The following is a 12,676-nucleotide window of genomic DNA, read 5'->3' on the forward strand; positions in this document are numbered from 1 at the left end:
AGCTGCCCCCCTGGCCAAACTGCTCTTGACTGGGAGCCAGCCTCCTGTGCAGAGTGGGGGTGGGGAGGCTGATGTTGGGGTATCCCCCTCCCCTTGCCCATGTAGCTGGTCACTACTGAGCTGGGGCCAGAGAACGGGGGAGCCTGTCTGCTGCTGCTGGTGGCTCAGGAGTGAGTTCTGCTGACAATAGCTGCTGCTGGCTGAAAAGTGTTCAGGCTCCTGAGTGCTATGCTTAAAGAGACTGCACTCCCCCACTACACACCAAACCAAAAATACTAGCAAAAATATTTAAATATGTGGTATTATATTAACAGTGGGATTAAAACTGCCATTAATCAAGACTTTTTAATCTCATGATTAATCGTAATTTTTTTTAATCATTTGGCAGCCCAGTTCTCACCACCATTTCCTGTCACCTTGACAACAAAGCCAACCTGCTTCCCTGAGGCTTATTTGCATCTATCCCTTTCCAGCTTCACTGCTGCAGCTACCTATCACATCACCCCATTCAATACAAGCCTGCTTTGCTAGGATCAAGTTCAGCCTTGGGGCAACAGGGTGACATCCCAAGTTACAGCAGCAATAAACTTGGGTCAGTCTTCAAGGCCTTTCTGGGGCACACGCCTCCCTCCTGCACTGGAGATGAATTCCTCAGCTCTGACAGGTAGCATCACATGAACTCTGAACAGGCAAACACGTTTATCCTCTCTCCCCAGAAGTGCCCCAGGAAGTAGGCATGTCTGTCCACCCCAAACTCATTCCTGCTGCCCGTTTCTGTAGGAGGGTACTTGGTCTACTGCTGTCCAGTTCTTAATGGCTCTCAGAATACACAGGCAAAAACTCTCAGACTGGGGCAGCATGAGCACTTCAGGGACCAAGTCCCACCAAGAGGCAGCACAGCACAGTTGGCCAGATGCATTATGGATATCTTTACCTTCGTATGAAGCAACAGATCTTGGTCAAAGGACAGAAAGGATCATCAAGCAGAAGCAATTCATACCATCCTATCAGATGTCTGATAATTTCTCAAGATTTACCCTGCTCACTGCGATAGCTGTGTCAGCACAATGGGCCCCAGGCACTGTAAGCTCCCCACTCAGTCACTGTCCACAGACACCCCTCTGTGCCTGAGGCCTAAACATGGTCTCTTGGGTCATGATAGGAAGAACTACAAACCCTGGGCATAAAAATACATTTCCCCACTTTAATGTAAAACTGTCAGGAAGAGTCCAAAAACAGTCTAGTGCAGTGTTGCTCCTGGAAAAGAGCCAAGCAGCATCAGTTCTCAGAGCCACTGTGGTCTCCCCTCTCATCCTTCACCTCCGACAGGCTGCTCTCGTCAATGTTCTCCAGAGAGGCAGCATGCTGGAGTGCCAGGTCTGACAGCATCATGGTGGGGAGCTTGTTCTGCTCAGGGTACAGCCAGGGCTTCACACTGACATTGTGCTGCTGTTTCCAGGAGGGGTATTTCAAGCAGGCCTTATGCATCTTCTTCAGCATCTGACAAAAGCAGAAAAGGGGACCAAGAAAATGGAAGCAGCCTAGAATCTGACCACTACCAGACCCCCTGCATTTTCTTATGTACTTAATGCTTGGGAAAGGGTGGGTGCTATGCAGTTAGCAGAGACAGGTGGGGCGAAGGTGGGGGAGACCTGAGTGCATGGATGGACAGACTAATACTGTAAAGTTCATTACAGGAGCATTTTCCATTCATTTGGATAAGCAATCAGCATCTTCAATAGATCTAAGGATCTCATTGTGTTTCAGCTGCTTCTCCTCTAGAAGGCAGAGAACTATTATCCCCATTTTACAGATGGGGAAATGGAGGCTGAGCCAAAAAGTCACTGTGACACCTTGGTCAAGTGCAGTGACAGATCTGGGGACAGAACCCAGGATGCTGACCCATGCTGCAATTTTGTGTCTCAACTACACCTCACGCCAAATAGGTTCCCCCACAGTTATGCCCTGCAATCCTGACCTGTGCCTTCCCCACTACTCCAAGAGCTCAGAGGATGCCAAACCTCAGAATGCAGAGTCCGCTGGTCAGAAGCCGGGGACCCCAAGACAAAGCACTGTGCACAGGTTTTTCACCTCTCTGATGTATCAGAGGTCAGTCATTGTCAGATGTTGGACTAACCAGGCCAGCACATTCTAGTATCAAATCCAAGGATAGCTAGTATGCCCCATTCTTTCTACTGCTCAGGCCTGTACTAGGAAGTTAGAGGGGCTGGAAAGTCTAAGGACAAGTTAGTAGATCTCTACTAACTGCCAGCCCTTTCCTCTAACCATGAACGATGGTTGATCCTTATTACCCACTACACAGGAGTGCCTTCACTCACCCTTGGTGCCAGGTACTGGGAAGCTTTATTCACAACCCACTTTGGCAGTTTCCCTAATGCATAAGAAAGAAAGGTGGAGAAACAGAATTATTAGTGAGCCATGGCAGAAAAATGCTGCATTTGTGCCAGGATGCAACCGCACACAATGCTTCAGCCCCTCACCAGGGTACAATTGCCAAGCTGCAAGATCGTCTCCATGGCAAGTTGCAAAGTGATCCTAGATGGATACCTAGGAGGGAAGTGTGTGGAAAGAAAGCAATGCAATTTACGTCCTATATAAGGGAGTAGAATTTCTGTTCACCTAGACCTGAAGTTGCCTCATCCCCTTGCACACCCACAAGGGATACAGACCCAGACTTACCTTTGGGGTCCACCTGAGCCAGGTAAGTCAAGGTGCAGCTGTTTGGTCCAGTTGACTGTACCAAGTATCCCGCCAAGATAGAAACAGTCCTTACCAGGTCCTTTCGGGGAGGATATTGCTGTATGGTGAAATCAGACACTCAGACCCTGTCACCTTCCCTGAACTCTTTCTAAGATCTGGTGCTATACACACAGGGCAATGGGACTAATCTAGAGGCTCAGACACGGTGCCTGGTCTGTAAAGAGTTAGCTGTGAATTCATATCCCACAATAATAAAAGGTCCCCGCACACCCAAAGGGACACAGGGACTAGCTACATACACTCTAAGGCATCAGTAAGGGGTGGCAGATAAATAAGTGCAGCTCAGGTTAATGAGAGCCAGAGTCACATTCTGCTCAACAGAGCATCCTTAACCCAGACAAACTCCACCCAGCTCATGACTGTAGCTGTGGGGCGGAGTCATTCATCAAGGAGGCATCTAAGCAGGCACTATTGAGATTCCCAGGAGAGCATGGGTCCATGTAATTAAACTCTTCCCGCCCCCAACTCACCGCATGTTTGACAGAGAAGTTGATGATCATGTAAGATTTATCCACAACCTGCCAGGATCGCAGTGTCACCACATCTCTGTTCTTTAAGGGCTTTGGACACTTCCCTAGCCAAGAAGGAAGCAAAGTCACTTCAACTCACCCAGTGATAAGAGTTGCAGGAAGTGCAGCCACACTAAGGGGTTTCTACCTTGCCTGCACTTGCCCCTCAGATGAGGTTAGTGATCTCTCTGTATCCTGCCACCAATGCCTCCCCTCATCTCCTAAGAGCCCAGCTGACCCTTCTGTTGGAATCTCTATTGAGGCTGCTAAGGATGAAATGAACCCAGGGGACTGAACTCCCCTCTCCTATTAGAAAGTCCAGCTTGGGCTGAGGCATGTTGGTGTGTGGGAAGCTTGCCCTACTGCTGACCAGATGGTATCTATTCGGGGCATACAGAATGGGCTCAGTCTTTGCTCCTTCCTACTCAAGGAAATTGGATGGGCCCTCCACTTGTTTAACTCAGGATTTCAATTCTCTGGGGTTGATCACACCTACTGCCGCACTCAGCCAATCAGAGCAGTCCCCAAGCTATCACTCACAGGCGTAGTAGCCCACATCAGCATTGGTGGCAAGACGGGCAATGTCGTGTGTGTCAATGACGTTCATGTCCCACTTCCTGCGATACTCAATGTCATGCAGCACATCATATACCGTCTCCGCTGGCACATCTTGAATGTCAATGCGGCACTGCAGGCAGGAGCAGGACCACAGTCAGGACACTGGCTGGTTGCACCCACCCCGCCCCCAACCCCGTCCTCCCAATTGGAGTAGCTGACTTGGTCCATGTGTAGGGAAGAGCTCCTCATCCTCAGCTGGGCTCCCACTTGTGAGGGAGTGTGTCAGCCAGGCAAACACTACCCCTTTACTAAACACTGAAACCCTCCACTCAAAACACTTTGCAAATATCAACCCCCTGTGAGGGTAAATGATGAACAGAGAGGGAAGCAACTCACTTAAGATAAAAAACAGGGATCAGGACAGAGAATCCATTCCAAAATAACAATATTTATTGCCCTTGAGACATTCAGCAGAAACAGAAATGTAAACGGATCACTGTTAAAAGCTCTATCCCATAACTAGACAAACCCCAGTCCACATAGCAACCAGAATCATGAACAAGAAGCAGATGGCACAGGCTTCCATAGGTAAGATACTACCACACTTGTTGGTGGCAGAAGAATGGAGAAGGGAAGTATGTGAGCAGAGCAAGTCAGAGCAGGACACTATGTTCCAATCTCCAGATAGAAGCAAGCAGGCAGAAAGTGGAGGTGTCCAATCTTACACAGATGACTCCAGCGTGGAGATGCACAGTAGGCCCACTCAGTGGCTTGTGGTTGACCAGAATTCATGGGGGAGATAGCAGGTCTGGGAGATCCCAGAAAGAATGGCTTTCCTGTTACTGGTTCAGAGAAGCTGCACCTCTAGTTCTAATCCCATCACCCTCTACCAAGCTTCACCCACTTACAGTGGTGTTTGTCATTATGAGTCAATGATTTACAGAGAAAGCATAACTCAGACTGCACTCTCAAGGCTGGTGCAACTCCATCACCACTCACTATGTAGTTCTATACCACATGGGCGGAGAAGACTCCTGTGGGGAAGGCTATCACCAGGGCAGACTACTGGATATGAAGAATAATTAATCCCACTCACTGATCACTTTCTTGGGACGTTCACATCAGACTCCTGGCACCCAGACACTGGAGTGACAAGTGCCTCTGGGTCGCAGATGTGTCACAAGGCAAAGACGAGGGTCACATGAATTGCATACCAAGAAAAAGGGACATCAAAGCCCATAAGAGATGGTGACAATTAGCACAGATGGGGCTCTACTACCATATTTTAGAGTTAATCAGTTACTCTAGTAACTGGCACAGGCACTGGCAAGCACCTTCCCAGGCAGGAGCCCAGCAACGCCTCTGGTGCCCAGTTTCTGTCTCCAGGTGACAAGATCCCTGACGCCCCGCTTTAGGGTCCAGGCCCAGAGTACAGTGGACCTCAGTTCGCGATAGGGAGGAGTCAGGACTATAAATAGTCAAACTCTCGGTGGGTGGAGCTGCCTGCCGTGCCACATCTGGGCGTGAGGCCAACCAGCAGCCCGCACAGCGAGCGCCGCTCCCAGGGGAGCTCTAGGAGTGCAAGGCGGCCGCCAGGCTCCCACCCCGCGTCCCCTGGCCTGGCCTCCGCCTCCCCCGGCTCACCTTGACCGTGTGCACGGCGGGGCCGGCGGGCGGGGGCGGCTGCACCCACACCCCGACGCCCTCCCGGCGGTACCTGCTCTGCCAGCCGCGCTCCGCCTCGCACTGAGCCTGGAAGGCCCGGAAGGCGTCGGCATCGGGCACCTGCACAGGCTCCATGGGCGCTGGGGAGCCGCCAGCCGGGGCCAGCAGCGGAAGGCGCCGGACGGGCGGACACAGGTGCCGGCGAAGGCCCCACCCCTTCGCAACCCCATACGCAGTTGGCGTAGCAGCTCCCGCCCCGCCCCGCCCCTACCAGGTTCGCCCAGCTTGTCCCCGCTCCTCATTGGCTTCGCCTCGTCGAACCAGCCGCCAATCACCGAGCGATTCCGGCCAGGTGCGCCCCGCCTGCCCCGCCCTACCCGCTGATTGGCCACGGTGTCCGCTGCTTCTTTTGGACTGCCCCCGCGCGGCACGCACCTGCCGCCTCGTGACTGGTGAAATTTTAAAAATCAATGGCGGGTTCGGAATTAGATACAGCATGAAACAGGCCGCGGGCCACGTGGCCAAGAGCGGCGGCGGGGAGAGCTCGGGTTGGCTGTTGGGACGGAGTGTCTGGTGGGGATTGGCTCCAGAAGGAACAGCTCGGGAGCTGGGCGGCCCTTACGAGCCCTGTGGCGCCGCGTGGCCTGTCCTTCCGGCCCCATGCCCCGCCCCTTGTCGGAGGCTGTGGCCGCCCACTCACTCCATCCCCCTCCCTCTGTCACTCCCTCCTCACCTCACTCACTGGCTCCTTTTCCACCAGGCTGGTGCGGGGGCTCTGGGGCAGGGGCGGGGCTGAGGGGTTTGGGGTGCAGGAGGGGCCTCTGGGCTGCGGCTGAGGGGTTCAGAGTGTGGGAGGGGGCTTGGGGATGCAGGTTCCAGGCAGCGCTGACCTGAGACGGCTCTGGGGAAGCCGTGATTAGGCCGTACGGCTCCTAGGCGAAGGGGCGGCCAGGAGGCTCCCTGTGCTGCACCTGTGGTTCCTGGCCAATGAAAACTGCGGAGCCAGCACTTGGGGTGGGGACAGCAGAGGGATGTGTTGCTGCTTCCTGAGAGCTGGGCAGGGAGCTTGCCTGCCAGCCCTGCTGCACTGCCAACCAGACTTGTAATGGGCTGCTCAGCGTCGCTGACCAGAGCTGCCAGGGTTCCTTTTCGACCGGGTATTTCAGTCGAAAACCGGACACCTGGCAATCCTAACCAGGACCAGGGCACGGAGCTGGCCCACAAGGCTGTGATCTCTGATGTCCATTAGCTGCAGACACTCTAGTGATGGGGGAGTAGGTGGCCTGATTGGAGCAAGGCAATGAAATAGCCTTAGGGCATGGCTACAATTGCAGATGTAGAGTGCTTTGAGTTAAACCAGCATTCGGAGACCGCAGCAGAGAAAGCACTGCTGTGTGTTTACACTGTCAGCTGCAAGCGCAGTGGGGTGGCCACATTTGTGGCACTTGCAGCAGCATTGGGAGTGGTGCATTATGGGCAGCTATCCCTCAGAATACCTTTTCTCATTCTGGTGCTGTGGCTTGTGGGAAGGGATAGCTCAGTGGTTTGAGCATTGGCCTGCTTAAACCCAGGGTGGTGAGTTCAATCCTTGAGGGGTCCATTGAGGGATCTGGGGCAAAAATTGGGGATTGGTCCTGCTTTGAGCAGGGCGTTGGACTAGATGACCCCCTGAGGTCCTTTCCAACCCTGATATTCTATGATTCTATGAAGGGGGTGGCAGAGGGGAGAGCATTATGGGTCCTGTCCTAATGCATCACTTCACATCCCAGCAATCCCTGTGCTTCCATCCATATTTAGCACCATCTTTCAACATTTTTTGTACTGAGCGCTCTGTCTTTCCTTTCGGTCTGCGGGAATGGATCCTGAACTTGTGAGGAATATGGTGATGGGTCTCGCCAGCACATCACGGATTGCAGTTGAGTTACTCCTTAAGCTACAAACTGACAGTGAGGAGTCTGACGATGTCGACTCATATAACGCATATGACACAAGATTGCTTGTGGCATTCATGGACATGCTCACCACAGTGGAACACCATGTTTGGGCTCGGGAAACAAGCACTGAGTGGTGGGATCACATCGTCATGCAAGTCTGGGATGACGAGCAGTGGCTGCAGAACTTTTGGATGAGGAAAGCCACTTTCATGGGACCGTGTGCTGAGCTCACCCCTACCCTGTGGCGCAAGGACACAAGATTGAGAGCTGCCTTGCCAGTGGAGAAATGCATGGCTATTGCAATCTGGACGCTGGCAACTCCAGACAGCTACTGATCGGTCGCTAACCAGTTTGGAGTGGGAAAGTCGACCTTTGGAATCGTGTTGATGCAAGTTTGCAGGGCCATTAATCGCATCCTGCTCAGAAGAACTGTGACTCTGGGCAACGTGCATGACGTGGCTGGCTTTGCACAAATGGGTTTTCCTAACTGAAGAGGGGTGATAGGTGGGACGCATATTCCAATTCTGGCACCAGACCACCTAGCCTGAGTACGTTAATCAGAAGGAGTATTTCTCTATGGTTCTCCAGGCGCTTGTGAATCACTGTGGGCATTTCATGGACATAAACGCAGGCTGGTCCAGAAAGGTGCATGACGCATGCATCTTTTGGAACACAGGCCTGTTTAGGAAGCTGCAAGCCAGGATTTTCTTCCCAGACCAGAAGATCACCGTAGGGGAAGTCGAAATGCCTGTTGTGATCCTTGGAGATCCCGCTTACCCTTTTATGCCGTGGCTCATGTAACCCTACACAGGAAGCCTTAACAGCAGCAAGGAGCGGTTCAACAATAGGCTGAGTCGGTGCAGAATGACTGTTGAGTGCCCTTTTGGCCATTTAAAGGGCCGCTGGCGCTGTCTGTATGGGAAGCTGGACCTGGCTGATGACAACATCCTCATGGTTATAGCTGCATTCTGTACCCTCCATAACATTTGTGAAGGAAAGGGTGAAAGCTTCACTCAGGCATAGACCACGGAGGTTCAACATCTGGAGGCTGAATTTGAAGAGCCAGAGACCAGAGCTATTAGAGGGGCCCAGCACGGGGCTGTAAGGATTAGGGATGCCTTGAGGGAGCAATTTGATGCTGAGAGCCACCACTAATGTTTGGTGCCCTGCACGGGTGTGAAGTACAGTGGCTCCAATACTAGTAGACATCTGTGTTTGCTACGTATGATGCACTGACTTGCAGTGCCTGTTGCTTTCCTGGGCTCTGGTATCTTTTTACCTAATGCAATAAAGAATGTTTTCAAAGCCAAAAAAATTCATTTCTTCAAAAAAGAAACAGAACTGCTGGGGAAACTGAAAGGACATGACACATCTGTGCTGTGTGGGAGGAGTGAAGGGGGCGGGGTGGGGAATGGGACAATCACAGATTTGCGTATGTCCTGTTATCGTATTCAGCCTTCCTGTCTGGAATGCCGCACAATGAGTGCTGCACTTCAAGCTGGCTAAAATGCATGGTATGGGGGTTGAGTGCAGTGGGTAAGAGTCGTAGTTTGCAGGGCTGGGTGGTGAAGCTACAGGTGTTGGAGGCAGCTGGTGGCGGTAAGAAACTGGATGTTGGGGGAAGTGAGTTGGCGGTGACATGGGGGCATAGGGGAAAGAGTTTTGGGATAAGGGCTGCAGGGGGGGACGGGCGTGGATCTGCTCCATCTGCAGTGCTATGAGCTCCTGTATCGAGTCCGCTTGGTGCTCCATAATGCTTAGCAGCCACTCCATGCTTTGGTGCCGGCGATCCACATTCTGCTGGCACAGCCTCCTTTTAGTCTCCCGCCACTCCTGTACTTTTTGATTTTCAGTACGGGACAGGTCCTCTTTGGTTCTTCGCGTATGCTTCCTGATTCTTTGTCGTCTTTCGGCCACTGATAACAAGGACGGCTGGGATCTCAAGGTTGCATCTGTAAAGCCAAAATGCAACACTTAACAGAGACAGCATTGTTCACACCAGACAGAGAAATGATTCGGCTGAACTTAAAGACAAGTACAATGTACACAATAGCAGAAAGTGCCCGTCCCAAAGCGAGCGCACATAACCCACAGGAGACCCGAAATGGTGAGTAAACAGAGGGGCAAGGAGGACTGATTGTTTCACGGCCGTACTGTCCTCTGGGGTTCTGTGCCTTGGGGAGAGCCAACAGCTGCAGGGGGCCCCTATACTGAACACTTTCCCCACATTTTCCACAGGATGAGTTCATCCTGGAAGATATCTCGCTGCTGAGGGTGACCTGGGGAGCAAGGGAGGGTTTTCTACTATAATGCGGCTTCCGCCCTGGCCCTTATGCCGCTTGCCTGTGTGCAGCAATGGTCCCCCCACCCCTCATGGCACAGTGGCACGGACATGTTAGCCTTACTTGGACAAGGAACACAGTAGCACTGCCAAGGAACCTGCACAAGCAGATTGCCCAGCTTCTGCATGAGACCTTTGATGAGATCACTGAGGCCGATTACAGCAATGTGAGAGAGCACATCAACGCCCTATTCCGCATCTAGATATGCGTGCAGCCCTAACCCTCCTCACCCCAAGAGCCCACACCAAAACAACTACCTTCCCAAAATAAAAGCCGCTTACCGGGCACCTCCTCTGCTGTTTGTTCTTCCCCAAGCACCATCCGCTGCAACTGACTACCTTCCTCCTGGCTTGAAAACAGCTCCTGGCTGTATGCATCTAGGAATGCCGGGCTGTCCTCTGGCTCTGGGCTCCCCTCCTCCTCAGCACCCTTGCTCTTGCTTTCCTCCTACTGCTTTGTTGAACTGTGAGTTGCTGCGGCCTCTGAGGTGTCCATGGTGGTCTTCGGAATGGAGGTGAGGTTGCCCCCAAGTATTGCATCCAGCTCTTTGTAGAAACGGCAGGTCGTAGGGGCGGCACCGGAGCAGCAGTTTGCCTCCCACGCTTTGTGGTAGGCATTCTGCAGCTCCTTCACTATAACACTGCACTGCACTGCGTCCCGGTCATGGCCTCTTTCCATCATGGCCCTTGATATCTGCCTGTAGGTATCATATTTCCTACTGCTGGAGCGCAGCTGGGACTGGACAGCTTCCTCCCTGCAAACACTGATGAGGTTCAGCACCTTTCCATTGCTCCATACTGGGGATCGCCTGGCGCGTGGAGGCATGGTCACCTGGAAAGATGCGCTGAGAGCACTACTCGCCTGGCTGAGCAAACAGGAAGGGGAATTTCAAAATTCCCAGAGAATTTAAAGGGCGGGTCTGACAGTTGGTCACCTGAGGGCCGGGCAGTTGAGTTCAAAGTGATGACCAGAGTGGCTAGAACAGGCATTGTGGGACACTTCTGGAGGCCGATCAGAGTGCATTAATAGACCAAGGCATCCATACTGGTCCCACGGCGCTCCAGCTGGGGCACAGCAAGCTTTATGCTTCTCATGGAGATGGATTACCAGGGATGCTTCAGCTGCGGAGGCCGGGCGCTCTACGTGCCTTGCCAGTGTGGACACCTAGGAGTTAGGTCACCCAGGACTGATTTAATGCGCTCTAACTTGCAAGTGTAGACAAGGCCTTAGCTGTCTGTGTTGTAACTCTTCATGTAGAGAGTGGGCACTCAGCGCTAGGGAGGGGTGCCCTTGGAAGAGCTGAAAAAACTGAATAATAATAGAACTAGACAGGCCTCACTACACGCAGGATTGAAATGCAGCTACACCATCTCTGGGGCTAAGACCAGCATCTAGGGATTGGCATGCAACCAGCCCGGCCCACACTGCCCCATGTCAGTGAGACTCATTCAGTTCAGTGCCCTGGAGCTATCCACCACTGCGGAAGAGAGGAGGTGCCCAGTTTAAGTTTAAAATCCTTTTTGACGAGAAACTGTACTGATGTCACCAAAGTTAAGACAGACAACAGGCTAAATCTTGCCCTGAGTTACACTCCCTGGAACCAATGACCAGAGTGGCTGCAGAGCAAGTAAGTCAGAACAAGATGTTCTATGTACATCTCAGGTTACATCTTCACTAGAAGCTCTTCCACTGATCAACATTGGTGCTTAGGCCAATCAGGGGTGTGTGGATTATTCACATCCCTGATGAGCGATGTAAATTATACCAAAGTAAATTCTAATGTGGACAAGGTCTAGCAGAGGGCTCTATGAAGGTACTTGCTATTTTACCCAATGAGCCTATGTGGGTTTATTGTCCATTTGTGACTCAGTCACAGGCTGCTTTCTCACTACCCTTTTCACATCTAAGGTTAAGCACACTTTTTCTTCTTCCTCTTTAAAGAGGAGAATTACTTATGCAATCCCAACTTCCTACTGCACAAATCCCTTCTTCATTTGAGTTTCACTCATTGCAAGCACACAATAGACCCCATAGGGAGCTAGCTGTTTACATGGGCCCTGATAAGTACTTTAAAAAGTTCCTCTTGTTTGTGTTTTCACTCTTCATTGACTTATCTGACTTCACAGCATGATGGAAGACAACTGACAGGTCTTAGCTAGACTAGATCAGCAGGCTTCTTAGTGTCAGCAGCAGCACCTATTACTTATTGCTAGCACCCCCCTACTCTGATTGTCAGGGGTTGCTTGAAAATGAGCAAACATTTCTGCCTCTCCTTCCCTTGTCCTTTGGCAACTGGCACATACGAATTTTCTTCCCAAAAAAGTGGTACATACTGGTTAAAGCAGGAGACAATGGGTACTGGGGCTGGGAGAAGTCAGGACTCCGGGATCCCAAGCCTATAACTAACTCATCATCATCTGAGGGCACTGTAGTTTTCTCTTAGAGCCTTGGCTTCCCTATCTGTAAAGTACACAATACTTTGTTTGCAACTGGTTTGTAGAGTGCTTTAAAACTGTATAACTACTAGGCCTTCTTTCATAGTTCACATGAAAGAGAGGGGAAGGATAGCTCAGTGGTTTGAGCATGGGCCTGCTAAACCCAGGGTTGTGAGCTCAATCCTTGAGGGGACCATTTCGGGATCCGGGGCAAAAACTGAGGATGGGTCCTGCTTTGAGCAGGGGGTTGGACTAGATGACCTCCTGAGGTCCCTTCCAACCCGGATAGTCTATGATTCAATGAAACTGGGTCATTTACTTTTTGTATGTATGGGTCTCATCAGAATGAGCAGGTATAGGACTTAAGTGCACTACTGCCTGTAGAACTTCTAGGTAGAAACAGTGACTAAAATATCCCAAAGGCCAAAGTGGTAGGTTCTTTCTGAGATGTA

At 51.7% G+C, this 12,676-nt stretch overlaps 1 protein-coding gene across 1 annotated transcript; it reads right to left on the reverse strand.

Annotated features, from left to right (window-relative positions):
- Positions 1-1,190: 1,190 nt before the first annotated feature.
- LOC140917671 (START domain-containing protein 10-like) lies at positions 1,191-5,735 on the reverse strand. Its single transcript, XM_073360953.1, has 6 exons — positions 5,493-5,735; positions 3,831-3,978; positions 3,252-3,355; positions 2,701-2,818; positions 2,340-2,392; positions 1,191-1,500 (listed from the first exon to the last, which is right to left on the reverse strand). The coding sequence occupies exons 1-6, from the start codon at positions 5,646-5,648 to the stop codon at positions 1,279-1,281; spliced, it is 801 nt and encodes a 266-aa protein (XP_073217054.1). The 5' UTR covers positions 5,649-5,735; the 3' UTR covers positions 1,191-1,278.
- Between the last annotated feature and the right edge of the window lie 6,941 nt (positions 5,736-12,676).

The sequence above is a fragment of the Lepidochelys kempii genome, chromosome 9 (genome assembly GCF_965140265.1).
Source record: "Lepidochelys kempii isolate rLepKem1 chromosome 9, rLepKem1.hap2, whole genome shotgun sequence".
Taxonomy (NCBI): Eukaryota; Metazoa; Chordata; order Testudines; family Cheloniidae; genus Lepidochelys; species Lepidochelys kempii.